Source organism: Schistocerca piceifrons, chromosome 3, assembly GCF_021461385.2.
Source record: "Schistocerca piceifrons isolate TAMUIC-IGC-003096 chromosome 3, iqSchPice1.1, whole genome shotgun sequence".
Taxonomy (NCBI): Eukaryota; Metazoa; Arthropoda; class Insecta; order Orthoptera; family Acrididae; genus Schistocerca; species Schistocerca piceifrons.
The window spans coordinates 683070298-683093503 of NC_060140.1; the positions used below are offsets into that span (position 1 = coordinate 683070298).

Sequence of the window (23206 nt, forward strand, 5' to 3'; positions counted from 1 at the left end):
CGCTGTCTTGTTATTTTTTATCGCTTCAGTTTCTTCACCCAATGGGACGAATGTCTTACTGGAGCGCGCAATTAAAATTGAGCCGCGACGCACCGTCACTCTTGTCGTTGCGACTACCAAAGAAATTGATTGACGTGTCATGATTGGGGTTCACACTCGTGTAGAATTTCGTAAAAGACATATTCGCCACTGCCTGTATAAATTATTTGTTTCCACTATTGGAATTTCAGCATTAAGGCCGTTGTCTAGTGGTATAATGCAAAAGTAAATTACAAAAATTGCAAAGACAACAAGTTGCTTCAGCACATGTCAGTCTTCAAACATCCTTCGACAAGTACACACACACCATAGTCGTGTCTGAGCCGTTTAACTGTAAGCGTACAGCAACATTAAACAAGTTCGTTTAATGTCACTGTGTCCTTTCAGTTAAAAGTCTCAGGCACCACTATGGCACGTGCAATGTTGCAGAATTATTGAAGTTCTGCATGTGCTGAAGCACAGTGGTGATGTATTATTTCTGTCATTTTTGTAATGTACGGAAGTGTACGTGGCATATTCGTACCGTTCTGTATATTGGGTGATTCAGCTGCCCTTACCCATGGATTTTATGCAACCTCCAACACTTTCAAATACCGCATCCAAGATTCTCATATTCTCAAGCTTGCTACATTCCAACTATTAGCCCCAGAGAAAAGTGAGCAGGACCTCTGTGTAGGAAATTTTAGTGTAGTAACATTTTGTACATTAAATTTCCTACAGAGAAGTTCTATTCATTTTTTTCTGTAGTACTAATGGTTTTACGTGTAGCAAGCGAAAGAGTATGAAAGTTTCGTCCATGTTTTTTGAAGGCGTTGTGGGTTGCATAAACCTATCGGTAGGGGCAGATCAATCACCACGTATAAATTCTTTATTTTTATAAGTTTTGCAGTTTACCAATTGCAGCTGCGAAAATAAATATATTCTACAGACAATGGTGAATATGATGTCTATTAAAAAAAGAAATTGTCAGCAGCTACAAAGAAAGTAATGCGCATGTCCGTTACTGCAGTAGCTATACCCTGGTCAGAAAAATGGCGTGACTGACAGCTAACTGATTATCTCATACCAGTCAGAGGATCCTAGCCGCACGTTTTGTTCACCACCGTCGAATCGCTCTGTGTCGTCACGCCCCAGGTGCCGTAATCGGATGCAGACCACAATAGCTGGCACATAAGTAACTGTTGTGATTTGCTCTCGTCGTGTCGCTTGGTTTCTCTGAACTGATGTCCCAAACCACAGAAAAATTGCCCGGAAAAATGAAAAGGGTTTTAAAAATTCTGAAAGGCGAATTCAGTTCTCATGTCAACTGGGAACGTGAGGGCGGATACAATCTTGAATGGCACAGATGTTGTTGCTGCAGCAATACAGTGAGCGCCGCTAACACAGAAAAGAAAACACGGCCCGTTTCCATGCCTAACTGTCAATCACTTGATCTACGTAAAGGAACTATTTTTAATGGAAAATTACGGACCCTTGAGTCACAAAAAGAATTGATTGAGGTTATCCATTAGGGAAAGTGTAGAATAACTTGACTGCACATTAACAGAAAGTAACTGCATCACTTATGAAATATTTGTTCCATTCCATTATTTTCGATCATTTTCAGGTTCATTTTCATATTGGCATGAAGAAGTAAAATATGTATATTTGTAGCATGGCCTGCAATCTCACTGACTAGAGCAGAACTGCCTTTAGTGATGAGACTTTGAACTGAGTCCCGATGAAAGGCGATGACTTGTCCGGAGGCACCCCTGACAGCAGTGAGATACCAACCTGAGTGTCGCCCACAAAACAGCTCGATAACAGGGAGTGATGGTCTGGGTTGCCATTTCTCTACGTATCAGGACCCAGTTGGTTGTCATCCGCAGCACCCTTATAGCACAGCTGTGCGTCGATGATATTCTGCGCCCCGTTTTGTTGTCCCTCATGGGAAGTCATCTTGGGCTTACATTTCAGCAAGATAATACCCGCCCGCGCACGGCGAGAGTTTCTTCTGCTCGTCTTCATGGTTGCCAAACCCTACCTTGGCCAGCAAGGTCGCCGGATCTCTCACAAAATGAGAATATTTGGAGTATTATGGGCAGAGTTCTCCAACCAGCTCGGGATTTTGACGATCTAACGCGCCAATTGGACAGAACTTGGCATGATATCTCTCAGGAGGACAGCCAAGAACTTTATCAATCAATTTCGAAACCGTATATCTGGTTGTATAAGAACCAGAGGTGGTACAAGGCGTTATTGACTTGCTCATTTTGCCAAGCTCTTTCTCTTGAATAAATCATCCACTCTTTCTGAAATTGTAATCATATGTTCGTATATGTAAATCACATGTAACGATTTCCACCCCATTCAGATAAATCTTCCGTGGTGCGCCTTTTGTTGTCTTACACAAGTTTGCGTCGTTTCTGTAAATGTGCTAGCATAGCCGAATTAGTTAAGACGACGTGTAGTGGTGATCGGGAAATCCAGTTTCGAGTACCGGTCCGGTACTGTTATTCATTCGTCAAAAACAGCTGATGACAGTCTGGTTCGGAAAATGCGAATCAATTTCGAAATGCTGTTATGAGCCAATACATTAAGACGATTTGCTTAATAGAGTATTGCTCCACCTCAGGAACGCAATACAACAGTGATGGTGCCTGGTATGGATTCGACAAATACTTTGTAGGCTTCCGGAGGAATATTACACAAAATGTCTACGCAAACGTCACGCAACGGTTACCAGAGGAATGTGACACCAAATATCTACGCACACACACGCAACAACAGTAAATTGTGGACCGTTGGTATACTGACGCGGAGCTGGCACCAGTTAGCGTCCCAAGTTTGTTCTATAAGGATCAGATCGGCCATATATTTTAGCCAAGACATCGTCGTTAGTTCAATATCATGCTCCCCAAACCGCTTCAGCACAATTCTGGCCCATCATATTCGAGCAAGACGTCAAGTATAAAGCAATGCAGGTGGTATGCCGTAATGTTCATATAGTCCACATCTGCAAAGTTGTCTTCGGTTACTGCTGCAGGTCCCATGGAAGCCGAGGTGAACGTCCTCCATAGCATAACACTGCCCCCACCGGCCTGCGTCCGTGGCAGGGAGAACGTTTGGAGCGGGCGTTTGCCTGGATGACGGCTTATCCGGCCCTCAGCCTGCTGTAACAAGAAACATGTTGCATCCAACCAGGTGACACGTTTTCATTGACGCAGGGTCAACGTAGCGATCGTCTGGTGCGGAGTTCAACAGTGTGCAATGAACGGAGTGCGCCGAAACACGTGTGCTAGCAGCAACATTATACTCTGTCTTCAGATATGCCACAGATCGCCTATTCTGCTTTACAGAGGGGGTAAGCCTCTAACCTCCACGTTCTTTGATGAGGGATGGGCGTCCTTCAGCTTGTCGCCTAATAGTATGTTCACCGTCCTTCGACCACTTGCCATAGATCTTCACGACAGCAATACGCGAAAAGTCAACCACCTTTGGTGTTTCCGAGATACTCGTCCTCCAGGCACCGGGCCATAATAATTTGCCCGTCTTGAAACAGGGTAAGGTCGATGGATTGCCCTATATATGACCTATATCGTTGCTAGAATGGTTCCACATTCGTGTCTGTTCCGGTTACGTAATTTCCTTACCGCGCCTCGTCTTCGCAGCGCCAATAGGTGGCATTCAAGCTCGCGGTGAGCAGTGGGCATAATGTTTAGCCTTATCAGTGTACATATCAATCACTGTAAAATAAAAGTATTAATAATATTTCATAACACTGCAGTACTCACAAGTACGTGCGACATTGTGAAACGCTGTGGCACATATCAAAACGCATTGAGTCGTATAAGCTCATGATACAATTAGTACAGACGCCATTGTAACACAAATAGTAAGGCAAGGCTGAAGGCAGCGAAATAGAAATCGTACGTGTGCACTGGTACACAGGAAAAGGGCGTTATCTGACAGTGATTTGACTATCGAGTCCTTCGCATGAATTGATATGCTCTTCTAACTTGACATAGAGTCCTACAATGACAACTACTTCTAATCTTTCTTATATGCGAAAAAATACATACATATACGTAAGGATACTTACACATTGTTTTGTATTGTATTATATGTTAACCGGGGACCTAGAAACGACGGAGAGGCTCCTTCCCCGCCGCAGCCGCAGTGGTCCACAACCCCACGACGACTACCGCACTCTACTACACCCCTCCGCCGCCCCACACCAAACCTAGGGTTATTGTGCGGTTCGCTCCCCGGTGAATCCCCCAGGGAACGTCTCACACCAGACGAGTGTAACCTCTACGTTTGCGTGGTAGGGTAATGGTGGTGTACGCGTACGTGGAGAACTTGTTTGCGCAGAAATCGCCGACACAGTGTAACAGAGGCGGAATAAGGGGAACCAGCCCGCATTCGCCGAGGCAGATGGAGAACCGCCTAAAAACCATCCACAGACTGGCCGGTTCACCGGACCTCGACACAAATCCGCCGGGCGCTCCTTCCCGCCCGGAAATCCGCGCATTAGACCCCACGGCCAACCGGGCGGGCTTACTTACACATTACACAAACACATAATGGGATGAATTAAAACAAAAGCGTCAGTAGTAACAGTGGGAACGTTGAGATGCTGCTAACACAGTAAACTGTCAAAAAAGTTTTGCAATAATTATGTTACTGCCGAGTAAGGAAGACAACTACGCTGTACATGCAAGAAAACAAGAAAATAATCAGTTGATACGTAACAACCCGAATTTACAATCGTGAATTTATACTGGGATCATATTTATTCCATCATCTCACTATTTGCTATTATGAAGCCTATGACAAACAAAGATAAGATTATAGCAGACATAACTGTAAAACAACAACACAGTTACTGCAAGTACCTCGTTCAGGGATCTTGTATAGATAACAGAAAGCCCAGGACGATATGTGTAACAATTTGCCTTCTGACTTAAAAAGAGTATCACATATCAAGTAACATAGATTATCTGTTGTGAAGCCGTCGTAGAACTGTCTCATAAATCAGTACTGAGAATATTACGTACCACTTGTCGAATGTGCGATATATGTATCACATGTTTCGCGACTATGTTATCTCATAATAAAGTGCTATAAACCAAGGGAAATCAAATCATTACATCGCAATACTGGCAATCATTTAAGTACCTATACTGACCCGTAGCATAACGCTGTTTTCAGCATCTGGTCTAGTCAGGCCAGCAAGATCGCTGTAACCTTATGTTATACACTACTGGCCATTAAAATTGCTACACCAAGAAGAAATGCAGATGATAAACGGATATTCATTGGACAAATATATTATACTAGAAGTGACATGTGATTACATTTTCTCGCAATTTGGGTGCATAGATCCTGAGAAATCAGTACCCAGAAGAACCACCTCTGGCCGTAATAACGGCCTTGATACGCCTGGGCATTGAGTCAAACACAGCTTGGATGGCGTGTACAGGTACTGCTGCCCATGCAGCTTCAACACGATACCACACTTCATCAAGAGTAGTGACTGGCGTACTGTGACGAGCCAGTTGCTCGGCCACCATTGACCAGACGTTTTCAATTGGTGAGAGATCTGGAGAATGTGCTGGCCAGGGCAACAGTCGAACATTTTCTGTGTCCAGAAAGGCCAGTACAGGACCTGCAACATGCGGTTGTGCATTATCCTGCTGAAATGTAAGGTTTCGCTAGGATCGAATGAAAGGTAGAGCCACGGGTCGTAACACATCTGAAATGTAACGTCCACTGTTCAAAGTGCCGTCAGTGCGAACAAGAGGTGACCGAGACGTGTAACCAATGGCACCCCATACCATCACGCCGGCTGATACGCTAGTATGGCGATGACAAATACACGCCTCCAATGTGCGTTCACCGCGATGTCGCCAAACACGGCTGTGACCATCATGACGCTGTAAACAGAACCTGGATTCATCCGAAAAAATGACGTTTTGCCATTCGTGCACCCAGGTTCGTTGTTGAGTACACCATCGCAGGCGCTCCTGTCTGTGCTGCAGCGTCAAGGGTAACCGCAGCCATGGTCTCCGAGCTGATAGTCCATGATGCTGTAAACGTCGTTGAACTGTTGGTGCAGATGGTTGTTGTCTTGCAAACGTCCCCATCTGTTGACTCAGGGATCGAGACGTGGCTGCACGATCCGTTACAGCCATGCGGATAAGATGCCTGTCATGTCGACTGCTAGTGATACGAGGCCGTTGGGATCCAGCACGGCGTTCCGTATTACCCTCCTGAACCCACCGATTCCATATTCTGCTAACAGTCATTGGATCTCGACCAACGCGAGCAGCAATGTCACGATACGATAAACCGCAATCGCGATAGGCTACAATCCGACCTTTATCAATATCGGAAACGTGATGGTACACATTTCTCCTCCTTACACGAGGCATGACAACAACCTTTCACCAGGCAACGCCGATCAACTGCTGTTTGTGTATCAGAAATCGGTTGTAAACTTTCCTCATGTCAGCACGTTGTAGGTGTCGCCACCGGCACCAGCCTTGTGTGAATGCTCTGAAAAACTAATCATTTGCATATCACAGCATCTTCTTCCTGTCGGTTAAATTTCGCGTCTGTAGCACGTAATCTTCATGGTGCAGCAATTTTAATGGCCGGTTGTGTAAATTAGCATCCAATAAAAACGGTGAAGCTACGAAGTGTAGAAGCAGGACGAATGCTACGAGACTGCATGTTCTTTGTGGTAACTTTTGTTTCGAGGAGTGGGCTGTGGCCGTGAGACGTACCTGCTCCCTGGGGCTGTTGGGGCTGGTGCCGGTGCGGCGGTCGTAGCCGGCGCGGTGGAAGGGGATGGACTTGCCGCCCTCGCACTCGCGGTCGTACATCTCGTCGCACTTCTCCACCTCGATGTGGTGCACCTCGATGGGGCAGCCGCTCTCGCTGGCCATCAGCACCTCGGAGCTCACCACCTGGCCTGAACAGTCGTCTGTCGCTAACAGCCGGCCAAGCGTGGTACCCGCAAAACAAGTGATCTCCACACACACACACACACACACACACACACACACATTCACACACGCACGCACACAGTCTCATGCCTTGCAGACTAGACACATATTTTTACATATTTTTTTTTTTTTAGTCTAACTGTATCTTTACGGTCCCTACAGGTAGCAGTATGTAGCATTTTTCTATGGAATAGCAGGAGTTGTCAAGGAGAAACTTCCTCTGTTTGTTTTCAAGTTCTATTTTGCTGTGCTGAAGATAACCTTAATGTAAAGTAATGAATGTCATTTTGTCTTCTGCTATTGTAATTACGTACATCATTGTTCCTTTTGAACTGTACTGGACTATTTAGATCATACTTCAAGAGGGAATAAATGTTGATACTGTGAAGTTTAGTCAGAATGCTCAACCCCTTAAACAGATGGCTACAAGATGATCGGGGATGAGCACCACGCATTATTCTTGCAGCACTTTTTGTGCAATGGAGACTTTCTTTCTTAGAGACGAGTTGTCCCACAACATTATTCCATGTAACATCATTGAGTGAAAATATGCAGAATATTTCAACTTACTGTTGGCTCTCCCGAAGATGTGCAATGATTCTAAGTGCAAATGTGGCTTAACTGAGTTGTTTTAAGAGCTCAAAAAGTGATATTTTCAATTTAAATTCTCACCAATGTGGACACCTAAGAATTTTTACGTTTCTACTCTATTTATTATTTAGTCATGATATGTTACACTTATCACTGGTGTAGTACCCTCAGATGTGCAGAACTGAAGACGTTATATCTTGTAAAATTGAGGGTGTAACTGTTTGGAGAACACCAGTCAATGATACCTTTAAGTTTCTACCCTATGTATTGGTTCCTCACCATGTCTTACACTTATCATTGGTGTTGTACCCCTAGATGTGCAGAACTGAATACGTTATATATTTTTTTTTTAAATTGAGGGTGAGACTGTTTGCAGAAAACCAGTCAATGGTACTTTGAAGTTTCTGCCCTATTTTTTGTTTTCTCACCACGTGTTACACTTGTCATTGGTGTAGTACCCCTAGAGTGCAGAACTGAATATGTTGTCTCTTTTTAAAATTGAGGGTGAGACCACTCGCAGAAAATCAGTCAGTGATACTTTCAAACTTTCAAGAACTAATTCTGCTTGTTGTATGGTGTGAGATCGTTTATATATTTGAGACACAATAGTGGACCTAAGACTGAGCCTTGGGGAACACCATATGTGATTTCTCCAGTTAGATTCATGTCCACAGTCTATATTGGCTGGATTACTAAGTATAGCTTCCTACTTTCTTTTGGTTAGATATGACTTTATCCATCGTTTGGCTACGCCATCAATTCCATGAAACCTCATTTGATCTAGGAGAATACTGTGATTCACTCAGTCAAATGCCTTAGATAGGTCGCAGAAAGTACCAACCAGCGCTATTTTATTATTTAATGCTTTTATGTAAACGGCATTCTCAGTAAAGCAACACCTCTGAAACCCAATGTCTTAATACCAGGATTGGATAAAAAGTAGTGGCAACACTACCATAACATGAAGGATGTGCATCAAATGGCCTGCAGCTGGCAGCAGGACAGTTGGCGTAGCGCACTGAGCGGGCGACGGCTGTGTTTGAACCATCTGCAGTGTGTACTGTCTGAAAGAGCGGGAAGCCAGTTCAAGCGCCCTAACAGACGGTCGCTGCAGCTTACTAATGCAATTTCTTCCGACATCATCTTCGTCCCACACTGAGAAGAAAGTGGCGGCATGCCTTCTGATAATGCATCCCGTCATCCTTCATCACAATGCGCGATAAGACGCGGCGAACCCCGTGCAGCAGCTTCTGCTTACGTGGGGGTTGATCACCGTATTCATCCGACAAGAGTCTGTGCGATTACGACCTGTTCGCTAAAATGAAGGGACCTCTTCTTAGCATGTACTGCAGCATCCGTGCCGCCGAACCAGAGGGCGGCTCTTGCGAGACACGGACGGAGATGGACGTACTGACGTTATACCACACCTTCGATCTCTGTGGGGGAAGGTGATCGAGATGCGGGCGATTATATTGAGAGCATGTGACACGGTGAACGACTGAAAACAAACTCTCGTATGAACTATAACAGTGTTGCCACTACTTTTTATTCAACCCATGTATATGTAACAACTTCACATTTTTCTATATTTATTTATGTATTTATTTATTGATTTAGTTAACCTGGCAAGATTAGGGCCATCAGGCCCTCTCTTACATCTAACCAGGCATTCTACTTATTTTACATTCATATGTTTTAGTAGGCATGTTAGCCTACATCTAGTACAAAAAGTGAAACAAACAATTACAAAGGGACACCTGGAAAAATACATAAATAGAGAGTTTATATTCGTAGATCATAGGTACTGTTATAATTAGACATTATTGAAGAGACAGATTTTAGATAGGAGTGCTAGCAGCAGGGAGTATGAGGGAGACTGATGGTGAAGGGAGGAGAAGAATAGAGACATGATGAAACATAATTAAGGAAATATAAAGGAAAAGAAGATTGCGTGGCTAATAGAGATAGATGAAGAGGAAGGCATCTCAGGAGGAAGATAGGAAACGCTAGCTTTGCTATTTGACAGATGAAAGGATTGGTCATGTACATTAATTTTGTGGAGAACGTTATGAGGATGATAGTAGGAAATGCTTCAACTTCTTCTTAAAAGCAGCAACGGATTGAATTTTGCGCAAGGTAAGGGGCAGTTTGTTCCAGAGGCGGCCAGCGGCAACTGAGAAGGAGATCGCAAAAGTTTTTGTTTTGTGAGTGGGCACAGTCAGGATACCAAATAAGAGTGACCTCGTGTTTCGATTATGATGGCATGACAGGTTTTTAATCTCTGAAGCAAGGTACTGGGGTGCTTGCACGACGAGGAGTCGGTGAAGTAGACATAGAGTGTGGTAGTCACGCAATTTGTCCGGTCGTAGCCACCCTAGCTCGGAGTATGAAGCACTAACATGATCATATCGGTGAATGTTGCAGGTGTAACGCATGGTTAGTTCTAGCCGTCTTTTGTTTTCACTACTCATGCCTTGTTGAATTACATCACAATAGTGGAGGTTCGGTAGAACGAGTGCTTGCAGGAGCTGGCGTTTCAAGTCCTGTGGAAATACGTTCCGAAACTTTTTGAGAGCATGGAGAGAAGCAGACGTCTTCCGGCACACTGCGACTGTATTCTCCGCCCAGTTGAGATGCTCATCCAAAGTTACACCCAAGTTCTTAACTGTTTTCTGATATGGTATTGGAGTACCGTCGAGCAGAATAGGAGGTAGCCGTTCGCGGAAATCTGAACTTATTAATTTCTGATGGGCTATTAAGATTACTTGCGTCTTTTTTGCATTTAGTTTAAGCCCCAGGTTTCTCACCCATGTCACTACTGAAGACAGATCATCATCCATCGGAAAGATTGCAGTGTTTACATCTTCAGGTCTGACGCTTAGGTAGAGCTGGAGTTCGTCGGCATAGAAATGATATTTACAGGAGGACAGAACCGACGAAATATCGTTGACATATAAAGAAAACAAAAGTGATCCTGAGACTGATCCTTGTGGCACTCCCGAGGAAACATGTTTCCAGAAAGATTTTTCATTTACGCAGACAACACATTGCTGTCTGTCTTTTAAGTAGCTTTCAAACCATCTCATTGCACTATCTGAGAAATTAAGCTGTTGCATTTTTCTGAGCAATATGCCAAAGTTAACAGTGTCAAAAGCTTTGCTGAAGCCCAGTAGCGTCAATATTGTTGCCATTCAGTTGTCGATGGCGTATTTCAGGTCATCAGTTACTTTAATTAGAGTAGTGTTTGTGCTGTGATGTTTACGGAAACCGGACTGAAATTTGTCATATAGGCTGAATTCATCCAGGTGTTCAGTGATTTGATCATGAACAATATATTCAAGTGCTTTAAAAACAGTAGGCAGTATGCTAATTGGTCGGTAATCACTAGGCAGTTGCGGGTTTTCGATCTTAGGGATGGGTCGAATTATGCTTCTTTTCCGTGCAGTGGGGTATATTGCGTTCACGACGGAAAAATTAAATATGTCAGTTAAGACTAGTACTAAGATATCGGCAACATTCTTAATCATGGTTATACCGATACTGTCATTGCCTATTGCATCAGAAGAGATTCTCATTATCGCTTTTCTTGCCGTATTTGTTGTTACGTGTTTTAGATGGAAGGTATCGTTGATAGTTATCCTGTTTTGGGATTCTTGTGGACGGTAATTATCAGCCGTGTGGGTATGCAGAGGTGCAGAGAAGAATTCATTTAATTCGTTAGCTGACACATGAAAAATAGTTTCCGATTTTGCCTTTCCGACCCCTAAACTACGGAGATTCTTCCATAGAGTCGTGGGCGTCAGATCGCTGCATACAAGGGAGCGAGCGTGCCTGATTTTAGCATTGCGAATGCATTTTTTCTTGAGGAGCTATAGTGTAATCTTTTATACTTATCTAACTCTGTTGTTATGTGGTGCTCAGAAAGGATCTCTAAATTTTATACCATGATCAATTTTGACGCTTGTGGCCTCATCACCAGATGTACCTGATACATACATACCGTATCGATGTTGCGACGTAATCACTTTAATATGTTTTACTGTTTTGTCTTTCAGTAACATGCTCTGTCCAACTGCAAAATATCGCACATCGATTCGATGCACGTCGGATGATATGGCTAGATCCATCAAAATCGAACGTTATATAATGACATGAAGACTGCATTCCCCGTAGCCATAAATCTTAAACATCACTACGCATTCTTCCTGCGCTCATATATGGATGCAACGGGAATAAACTCTGATATACGGTGCGATGGGAAGTACCCTTTACCATGCCCTTGATAGCAGTTTCCAGAGTACAGATGCAGATTTAAAATAGACTAATGTGGAAAACTTAAAGTCGAAAGTAACTTGGCTGAATAACATAGCTCGATGAAACTTGCATCATACATAAAAGACCTCCTGGAGTATAGTACAGAAGATAACTGAAAGAAATAAGCAATTAGACGAAGAGAAATGGGACTTTTATTGAAAGACAGTAATTACAGTCAAGTCACCGCGATTCGTGATGGCCTCCTGGACATAACAAACAGCAGGACTTGCTCTTAATAGAGTGTGTGATCACCGAGGACGGCACTGCATACACCGCAACGTACTCCCATGCTGGCCACAAGGCTGGTAACGAATTCTTGTGGTAGGGCGTTCCGTTGCTCCACCATCGCCTTGACAATTGATTTCAAATGGCTCTAAGCACTATTCGACTTAATATCTGAGGTCATCAGTCCCCTAGACTTAGAATTACTTAAACCTAACCTAAGGACATCACACACATCCATGCCCGAGGCAGGAATCGAGCCTGCGATCGTAGCAGCACCGCGGTTCCGGACTGAAGCGCCTAGAACCGTTCGGCCATAGAGGCGGCTGACAAGTCATGGATCGTCGTTGGTGCACGTTAGCGTTCCCTCATATGGCGACAGGTGGGAACACATAAGATACCCATTGTCTAATACGATCGTTTTGGTGGTCTAAATGTTATGGTGTGGAGAGGCATAATATTCTATGGGCGTACTGATGTTCAAATCTTTAAACACGGTACAATCAATGGTCAACGTTTTGTCACACTGTACTCCTTTCTCATGTGCGTCTCTTCAGGGGAGCATTCGGCCCTTGCTTTATTTTATGGCCGACAGTGGGCGACCTCATCGAACAACGCAGGTAGAGGAGCTCTTGAAATGAGAACATATTCGGCGAATGAACTGACGTGACCGTTCATTCGACTTACGTAACATCGAGAACGTGTAGATTGCGCCGTGGAGACTTATTTCAGCATGCCCGCATGCTCCAAAGAACACCCAGCAGTTGTCAGCCACGCTGCTGGAGGAATGAAACATCCTACAACAAGAAACTTCCTTACCAGCCTTACAATCAGCATGGAAGCACGCTGCAAAGCATGCATTGGTGTCCTCGCGCTCACACATCCCACTTGTTGCGACCAGATGAAACTACACAACTGGCCATTAAAATTGCTACACCAAGAAGAAATGCAGATGATAAACGGGTATTCATAGGACAAATATACAACTGATAGTCCATGCTGCTGCAAACGTTGTCGAACTGTTCGTGCAGGTGGTTGTTGTCTTGCAAACGTCCCCATCTGTTGACTCAGGGATCGAGACGTGGCTGCACGATCCGTTACAGCCATGCGGATAAGATGCCTGTCATCTCGACTGCTAGTGATACGAGGCCGTTGGAATCTAGCACGGCGTTCCGTGTTACCCTCCTGAATGCGCCGATTCCATATTATAACAGTCATTGGATCTCGACCAACGCGAGCAGCAATGTCGCGATACGATGAACCACAATCGCGATAGGCTACAGTCCGACCTTTATCAAAGGTGGAAACGTGATGGTACGCATTTCTCCTCCTTACACGAGGCATCACAACAACGTTTCACCAGGCAACGCCGGTCAACTGCTGTTTGTGTATGAGAAATCGGTTGGAAACTTTCCTCATGTCAGCACGCTGTAGGTGTCGGCACTGGCGCCAACCTTGTGTGTTGTTGTTGTTGTGGTCTTCAGTCCTGAGACTGGTTTGATGCAGCTCTCCATGCTACTCTATCCTGTGCAAGCCTCTTCATCTCCCAGTACCTACTGCAACCTACATCCTTCTGAATCTGCTTAGTGTATTCATCTCTTGGTCTCCCTCTACGATTTTTACCCTCCACGCTGCCCTCCAATACTAAATTGGTGATCCCTTGATGGCTCAGAACATGTCCTACCAACCGATCCCTTCTTCTGGTCAAGTTGTGCCACAAACTTCTCTTCTCCCCAATCCTATTCAATACTTCCTCATTAGTTATGTGGTCTACCCATCTAATCTTCAGCATTCTTCTGTAGCACCACATTTCGAAAGCTTCTATTCTCTTCTTGTCCAAACTATTTATCGTCCATGTTTCACTTCCATACATGGCTACACTCCATACAAATACTTTCAGAAATGACTTCCTGACACTGAAATCTATACTCGATGTTAACAAATTTCTCTTCTTCAGAAACGCTTTCCTTCCCATTGCCAGTCTACATTTTATATCCTCTCTACTTCGACCATCATCAGTTATTTTGCTCCCCAAATAGCAAAACTCCTTTACTACTTTAAGTGTCTCATTTCCTAATCTAATTCCCTCAGCATCACCCGACTTAATTCGACTACATTCCATTATCCTCGTTTTGCTTTTGTTGATGTTCATCTTATATCCTCCTTTCAAGACACTGTCCATTCCATTCAACTGCTCTTCCAAGTCCTTTGCTGTCTCTGACAGAATTACGATGTCATCGGCGAACCTCAAAGTTTTTATTTCATCTCCATGGATTTTAATACCTACTCCGAATTTTTATTTTGTTTCCGTTACTGCTTGCTCAATATACAGATTGAATAACATCGGGGAGAGACTACAACCCTGTCTTACTCCCTTCCCAACCACAGCTTCCCTTTCATGTCCCTCGACTCTTATAACTGCCATCTGGTTTCTGTACAAATTGTAAATAGCCTTTCGCTCCCTGTATTTTACCCCTGCCACCTGTAGAGTTTGAAAGAGAGTATTCCAGTCAACATTGTCAAAAGCTTTCTCTAAGTCTACAAATGCTAGAAATGTAGGTTTGCCTTTCCTTAATCTTTCTTCTAAGATAAGTCTTAAGGTCAGTATTGCCTCACGTGTTCCAGTGTTTCTACGGAATCCAAACTGATCTTCCCCGAGGTCGGCTTCTACTAGTTTTTCCATTCGTCTGTAAAGAATTCGTGTTAGTATTTTGCAGCTGTGGCTTATTAAACTGATTGTTCGGTAATTTTCACATCTGTCAACACCTGCTTTCCTTGGGATTGGAATTATTATATTCATCTTGAAGTCTGAGGGTATTTCGGCTGTTTCATACATCTTGCTCAGCAGATGGTAGAGGTTTGTCAGGACTGGCTCTCCCAAGGCCGTCAGTAGTTCCAATGGAATGTTGTCTACTCCCGGGGCCTTGTTTCGACTCATGTCTTTCAGAGCTCTGTCAAACTCTTCACGCAGTATCGTATCTCCCATTTCATCTTCATCTACATCCTCTTCCATTTCCATAACATTGTCCTCAAGTACATCGCCCTTGTATAGACCCTCTATATACTCCTTCCACCTTTATGATTTCCCTTCTTTGCTTAGAACTGGGTTTCCATCTGAGCTCTTGATATTCATACAACTCGTTCTCTTATCTCCAAAGGTCTCTTTAATATTCCTGTAGGCAGTATCTATCTTACCCCTAGTGAGATAAGTCTCTACATCCTTACATTTGTCCGCTAGCCATCCCTGCTTAGCCATTTTGCACTTCCTGTCGATCTCATTTTTGAGACGTTTGTATTCCTTTTTGCCTGCTTCATTTACTGCATTTTTATATTTTCTCCTTTCATCAATTAAAGTCAATATTTCTTCTGTTACCCAAGGATTTCTACTATTCCTCGTCTTTTTACCTACTTGATCCTCTGCTGCCTTCACTACTTCATCCCTCAGAGCTACCTATTCTTCTTCTACTGTATTTCTTTCCCCCATTCCTGTCAATTGTTCCCTTATGCTCTCCCTGAAACTCTGTACAACCTCTGGTTCTTTCAGTTTATCCAAGTCCCATCTCCTTAAATTCCCACCTTTTTGCAGTTTCTTCAGTTTTAATCTACAGGTCATAACCAATAGATTGTGGTCAGAGTCCACATCTGCCCCTGGAAATGTCTTACAATTTAAAACCTGGTTCCTAAATCTCTGTCTTACGATTATATAATCTATCTGATACCTTTTAGTATCTCCAGGGTTCTTCCATGTATACAACCTTCTTTCATGGTTCTTAAACCAAGTGTTAGCTATGATTATGTTGTGCTCTGTGCAAAATTCTACCAGGCGGCTTCCTCTTTCATTTCTTAACCCCAATCCATATTCACCTATTACGTTTCCTTCTCTCCCCTTTCCTACACTCGAATTCCAGTCACCCATGACTATTAAATTTTCGTCTCCCTTCCCTATCTGAATAATTTCTTTTATCTCATCATACATTTCATCAATTTCTTCGTCATCTGCAGAGCTAGTTGGCGTATAAACTTGTACTACTATAGTAGGCATGGCCTTCGTGTCTATCTTGGCCACAATAATGCGTTTACTATGCTGTTTGTAGTAGCTTACCCGCATTCCTATTTTCCTATTCATTATTAAACCTACTCCTGCATTACCCCTATTTGATTTTGTGTTTATATCCCTGTAGCCACCTGACCAAAAGTCTTGTTCCTCCTGCCACCGAACTTCACTGATTCCCACTATATCTAACTTTAACCTATTCATTTCCCTTTTTAAATTTTCTAACCTACCTGCCCGATTAAGGGATCTGACATTCCACGCTCCGATCCGTAGAACGCCAGTTTTCTTTCTCCTGATAACGACGTCCTCTTGAGTAGTCCCCGCCCGGAGATCCGAATGGTGGACTATTTTACCTCCGGAATATTTTACCCAAGAGGACGCCATCATCATTTAATCATACAGTAAAGCTGCATGCCCTCGGGAAAAATTACGGCTGTAGTTTCCCCTTGCTTTCAGCCGTTCGCAGTACCAGCACAGCAAGGCCGTTTTGGTTATTGTTACTAGGCCAGATCAGTCTATCATCCAGACTGTTGCCCTTGCAACTACTGAAAAGGCTGCTGCCCCTCTTCAGGAACCACACGTTTGTCTGGCCTCTCAACAGATACCCCTCCGTTGTGGTTACACCTACGGTACGGCTATCTGTATCGCTGAGGCACACAAGCCTCCCTACCAACGGCAACGTCCATGGTTCATGGGGAATGCTCTGAAAAGCTAATCATTTGCATATCACAGCATCTTCTTCCTGTCGGTTAAATTTCCCGTCTGTATTACGTCATCTTCGTGGTGTAGCAATTTTAATGGCCAGTAGTGTACTTTTGTCTGGCTATAACTGTGCTTTCTTTGATTGCTCTGGGAGAAGGCCCATCAAACTAGTACACATGAAATATTAGTTCACTTTATTACGCTAATGAATGAAAGTTTTACTTAACTTTGATACACTTCTTTGCAACAGGACTGCTTAATAATTTGCAACTTTCGTTGACTATGAAACCATCACTTGATGCACAGATTAAGAAAGTGTTATCTTGAGGTAGCAATGTTTGCTCATTTAGAACAGTATAAGTTCATCTGAAACTTTAACAAATCGTTGGTCCTACACAATGATGTTGACTGCCGTAGCTGAGGTTTCGAACTACGGCAGAGTTCTTTCAGGCTCGGCTCTGTCTTGAACTCAGTGCGACTGTAGTACTGGGGGAGAGGTGTCGCCTTCAGGAGTGTCTTCCACACTTCGTTGCGGATTGCAGCGAACCCTCGCTAATGTCTGTGCTATCGATATACATTGCCTACTTTGGTGTGGCACCGAGATCTCTGGACGATTCCACACTATTAGGAACGGTGTGCCATTGTTTGTAACGTCCAGATGACCATCATCAACTGCTGTGACGTCACTATAATTATTATCTTTGAATAAAAGCGTCGTTTTTGTGCGTCTCACTGCTCCTTTTTTCAGTTACAAAAATGGTTCAAATGGCTCTGAGCACTATGGAACTTAACATCTGTGGTCATCACTCCTCTAGAACTTAGAACTACTTAAACCTAACTAACCTAAGGACATCACACACATCCATGCCCGAGGCAGGATTCGAACCTGCGACCGTAGCGGTCGTGCGGTTCCAGACTGCAGCGCCTAGAACCGCTCGGCCACTCCGGCCGGCCTTTTTAGTTACCTTCTGCACTATACTGTAGCAGTTCTTTCTATAAATGGTCCACGTTTCATCGATTTATATTACTTGACAGAGACACATCACGTGTAAGTTATTTTTTCCGTTAAGTTGTGCACATCACTGTACTTGTTAGTTAGTTAATGGCTATGTCACTTTTCTTAGGCTACAGTGACAGTCACCTGTAACCTGACACGCTATTCAGAGCGTGATAATTAATTGATTCGCCGTAGTTAGAGTGGTGAGTCATAGAAGAATGGTTCCTTTTTAGTGTGTAACAGAAATACTGATTGAAGAATGGTCACTCTATAGTTGATAAGGGACATGGCGACTGCCTAAATACTGTTCCTTGTTAGTGCGTAAGGGGCAAAGCTACTGACTGATGAATGTTCGCTTTAAGTGGGTAAGGGACATAGTAGCTGACAGAAGAATGGTCCAGTTTAGTGAATAGGGGAGATGGCGACTGATTAGAGAATGGTTTCTTGTTAGTGGGTAACATAATGGCGACTGAGCTAAGAATGGTTCCTTTTTAGTGGATTAGCGACATGGTGACTGAGAGAAGAATGGATGCTTGTTAGTGGATAACGGAGACGGCAGCTGACTAGGAATGGTCTGTTTTACTGGATAAGGGAAAAAGGAATACAAACGTCTCAAAAATGAGATCGAGAGGAAGTGCAAAATGGCTAAGCAGAGATGGCTAGAGGACAAATGTAAGGACGTAGAGGCTTATCAAAAAAATGGCTCTGAGCACTATGGGACTTAACAGCTGTGGTCATCAGTCCCCTAGACCTTAGAACTACTTAAACCTAACTAACCTAAGGACATCACACACATCCATGTCCGAGGCAGGATTCGAACCTGCGACCGTAGCAGTCGCGCCGTTCCGGACTGCGCGCCTAGAACCGCGAGACCACCGCGGCCGGCAGAGGCTTATCTCACTAGGGGTAAGAAAGATACTGCCTACAGGAAAATTAAAGAGACCTTTGAAGAAAAGAGAACCACTTGTATGAATATCAAGAGCTAAGACGAAAACCCAGTTCTAAGCAAAGAAGGGAAATCATAAAGGTGGAAGGAGTATATAGAGGGTCTATACAAGGTCGATGTACTTGAGAACAATATTATGGAAATGGAAGATGATGTAGATGAAGATGAAATAGGAGATATGATACTGCGTGAAGAGTTCGACAGAGCACTGAAATACCTGAGTCGAACAAGGCCCCGGGAGTAGACACGATTTCATTAGAACTACTGACAGTCTTGGGAGAGCCAGTCATGACAAAACTGTACCATCTGGTGAGCAAGATGTATGAGACAGGCGAAATACCCTCAGACTTCAAGAAGAATATAATAATTCCAATCCCAAAGAAAGCAGGTGTTGACAGATGTGAAAATTACCGAACTATCAGTTTAATAAGTCATGGGCTGCAAAATAGTAACGCGAATTCTTTACAGACGAATGGAAAAACTGATAGAAGCCGACTTCGGGGTAGATCAGTTCGGATTCCGTAGAAATGTTGGAACACGTGAGGCAATACTGACCCTACGACTTAGCTTAGAAAATAGATTAAGGAAAGGCAAACCTACATTTCTAGCATTTGTAAACTTAGAGAAAGCTTTTGACAATATTGACTGTAATATTCTCTTTCAAATTCTGAAGGTGGCAGAGGTAAAATATAGGGATCGAAAGGCTATTTACAATTTGTACAGAAACCAGATGGCAGTTATAAGAGTCGAGGGACATGAAAGGGAAGCAGTGGTTCGGAAGGGAGTAAGACAGGGTTGTAGCTTATCCCCCATGTTAGTCAATCTGTATATTGAGCAAGCAATAAAGGAAACAAAATAAAAATTCGGAGTAGGTATTAAAATCCATGGAGAAGAAATAAAAACTTTGGGGTTCGCCGATGACATTGTAATTCTGTCAGAGACAGCTAAGGACTTGGAAGAGCAGTTGAACGGAATGGACAGTGTCTCGAAGGGAGGATATAAGATGAACATCAACACGAGCAAAACAAGAATAGTGGAATGTAGTCGATTTAAATCGGGTGATACTGAGGGAATTAGAGTAGGAAATGAGACACTTAAAGTAGTAAAAGAGTTTTGCTATTTGGGGAGCAAAATAACTGATGATGGTCGAAGTAGAGAGGAAATAAAATGTAGACTGGCAATGGCAAGGAAAGCGTTTCTGAAGAAGAGAAATTTGTTAACAGCTAGTATAGATGTAAGTGTCAGGAAGTCGTTTCTGAAAGTACACTACTGACCATTAAAATTGCTACACCACGAAGATGGCGTGCTACAGACGCGAAATTTAACCGACAAGAAGAAGATGCTGTGATATGCAATTGATTAGCTTTTCAGAGCATTCACACAAGGTTGGCACCGGTGGCGACACCTACAACGTGCTGACATGAGAAAAGTTTCCAATCGATATCTGATACACAAACAGCAGGTGACCGGCGTTGCCTGGTGAAACGTTGTTGTGATGCCTCGTGTAAGGAGGAGAAATACGTACCATCACGTTTCCGACTTTGATAGAGGTCGGACTGTAGCCTATCGGGATTGCGGTTTATCGTATCGCGACATTGCTGCTCGCGTTGGTCGAAATACAATGACTGTTAGCAGAGTATGGAATCGGTGGGTTCAGGAGGGTAATACCGAACGCCGTGTTGTATCCCAACGGCCTCGTATCACTAGCAGTCGAGATGACAGGCATCTTATCCGCATGGCTGTAACGGATCGTGCAGCCACGTCTCGATGCCTGAGTCAACAGATGGGGACGTTTGCAAGACAACAACCATCTGCACGAACAGTTCGACGACTTTGCAGCAGCATGGACTCTCAGCTCGGAGACCATGGCTGCGATTACCCTTGACGCTGCATCACAAACAGGAGCGCCTGCAGTGGTGTACTCAACGACGAACCTGGGTGCACGAATGGCAAAACTTCATTTTTTCGGACGTATCCAGGTTCTGTATACAGCATCATGATGGTCGCATCCGTGTTTACGACATCGCTGTGAACTCCCATTGGAAGCGTGTATTCGTCATCGCCATACTGGCGTTTCACCCGGCGTGATGGTATGGGGTGCCATTGGTTACACGTCTAGGTCACCTCTTGTTCGTGTTGACGGCACTTTGAACAGTGGACGTTACAATTCAGATGTGTTACGACCCATGGCTCTACACTTCATTCGATCCCTGTGAAACCCTACATTTCAGCAGGATAATGCACGACCACACGTTACAGGTCCTGTACGGTCTTTTCTGGATACAGAAAATATTCGACTGCTGCCCTGGCCAGAACATTCTCCAGATCTCTCACCAATTGAAAGCGTCTGGTCAATGGTGGCCGAGCAACTGGCTCGTCACAATACGCCAATCACTACTCTTGATGAACTGTGATATCGTGTTGAAGCTGCATGGGCAGCTGTACTGTACACGCCACCCAGGCGCTGTTTGGCTCTATGCCCAGGCGCACCAAGGCCGTTATTATGGCCAGAGGTAGCTGATCTGGGTGCTGATTTCTCAGGATCTATGCACCCAAAGTGCGTGAAAATGTAATCGAATGCCAGTTCTAGTATAATGTCTTTGTCCAATGAATACCCGTTCATCATCTGCATTTCTTCTTGGTGTAGCAATTTTAATGGCCAGTAGTGTAATTGATTCGCCGTAGTCAGAGTGGTGAGTGACAGAAGAATGGTTCCTTTTTAGTGTGTAACAAACACTGACTGAAGAATGCTTCCTCTTTAGTGGATAAGGGACATGACGAATTCCTAAATACTGTTACTTGTTAGTGTGTAAGGGACAATGCTATTGTCTGATGAATGGTTCGTTTTAAGTGGGTAAGGGACATAGTAGCTGACCGAAGAATGGTCCACTTTAATGGATAAGGGACATGGAGACTGATTAGAGAATGGTTTCTTGTTAGTGGGTAAGATATATGGTGACTGAGCTAAGAATGGTTCCTTTTTAGTAGATTAGCGACATGGTGACTGACTGATGCTTGTTAATGGATAAGGGAGACAGTATCTGACTAGGAATGGTCTATTTTACTGGATAAGGGACATGGTGAGTGATTAATTAATCGTTTCTTGTTGGTGGCTAAGTTGTGTGGTGACTGAGTAAAGAATGGTTCCTTTTTAGTGGATAGGGATCGTAGTGACTCGGTTGTTAGTGCGTAAGGTACGTGGCGACTGACCGAAGAAGGCGAGCAGCGCGGTCCTGTTGCGGGCGGAGGCCATGCCGTCCTGCCCCCGCATGAACATCTGGCTGAGGCGGCGCGGGCTGGGCCGGCTCTGGCCCGCCAGCATGTACACGCCGTCCGCGTACGACGGCGGCGTCTTGCGGGTCAGCTGGTTGTCTGCAACACCAAAACACGCACACACGTCAGGCACGCCGCGATACCAATTGCCTACTCGCTTTGCAATGTTTCTAGGCTATTTTTGGTATTCAAGGAATGTGGTATTAGCTCTATTCCTTTCATTCGATACGTCGGACTTAATATTTGTTCACTGGACATTGTTCACACAGTACTCTTGAATAGTCAATGTGTCACGCCACGGCGGTTGTGAGTACAAGCATTATGACCTCTACCTGTCAGCAGCATTGTTGTTGCAGTAGTATTTTGTGAGGAGCAAGTGCCGGATGTTGGTCAAACTACTGAGCGATTTGAATATTGTCAGCAGAGATAAAGATACAGACGATGTCGGATTTTGGAAATCTGATTTGGTAAAAATTAACTAAGAAGTGTGAAGATTTTTCAGTAACGTTGTTGCTGAACTGCTGCTTGCGCGTAATTTACGATGTGTCTGAAAAACGGAAAGTTTTTGTGGAATTTTTCTTTACTATATCGCGTTAGTTACTTTCATTGTTCTGACGTGATGAAACAAAATTATCAGTTGAAGTGGCTTGCACTCAGAAGTTATAGATTTTTCACTCCTTTAACATTCTACCAATTGACTTCATGGTAGAGTAATATATTTTTCTGTAAGTGGTTTTTGTAAACATGCTGACAGTTGTTAAGGTATCAGAGTTGCAATATAGTTTTCGGATGCTACTCTCTTCTGCATCATTTAGCGAAGGCAATTTCCTGCACTGTCACCTCACGAAACTGTGGATTTTTAACTGTGTGTCACTGTATTGCACTCTGCAGATCACAGTGCTGAAAACTGAAGTTTAGTGTGGTTTGAATACGAGGTCTGTGCAAAAAATTTCGGAACATTCGTAATTTCGAGACAGTGGTGTGTTGGAGCGATATGCCTGTGTTTTATGTGAACTGCCGCAAGTTTCATTGTTGCATGTCCGTTAGTTATTGTTCAGTGCTGTATCGTGTAGAAC

General features: G+C 43.8%; 1 protein-coding gene across 1 annotated transcript in view; it reads right to left on the reverse strand.

The window, feature by feature from the left end:
- LOC124788962 (dual oxidase) overlaps positions 1-23206 on the reverse strand; it is a 549428-nt gene that overhangs the window by 133553 nt on the left and 392669 nt on the right. Inside the window, exons 3-4 of the mRNA XM_047256252.1 lie at positions 22068-22229; positions 6810-6997 (exon numbers count right to left, since the gene is read on the reverse strand). Of these exons, the coding sequence (XP_047112208.1) occupies positions 6810-6997; positions 22068-22229 (350 nt within the window). The remainder of the gene's footprint in view (positions 1-6809; positions 6998-22067; positions 22230-23206) is intronic.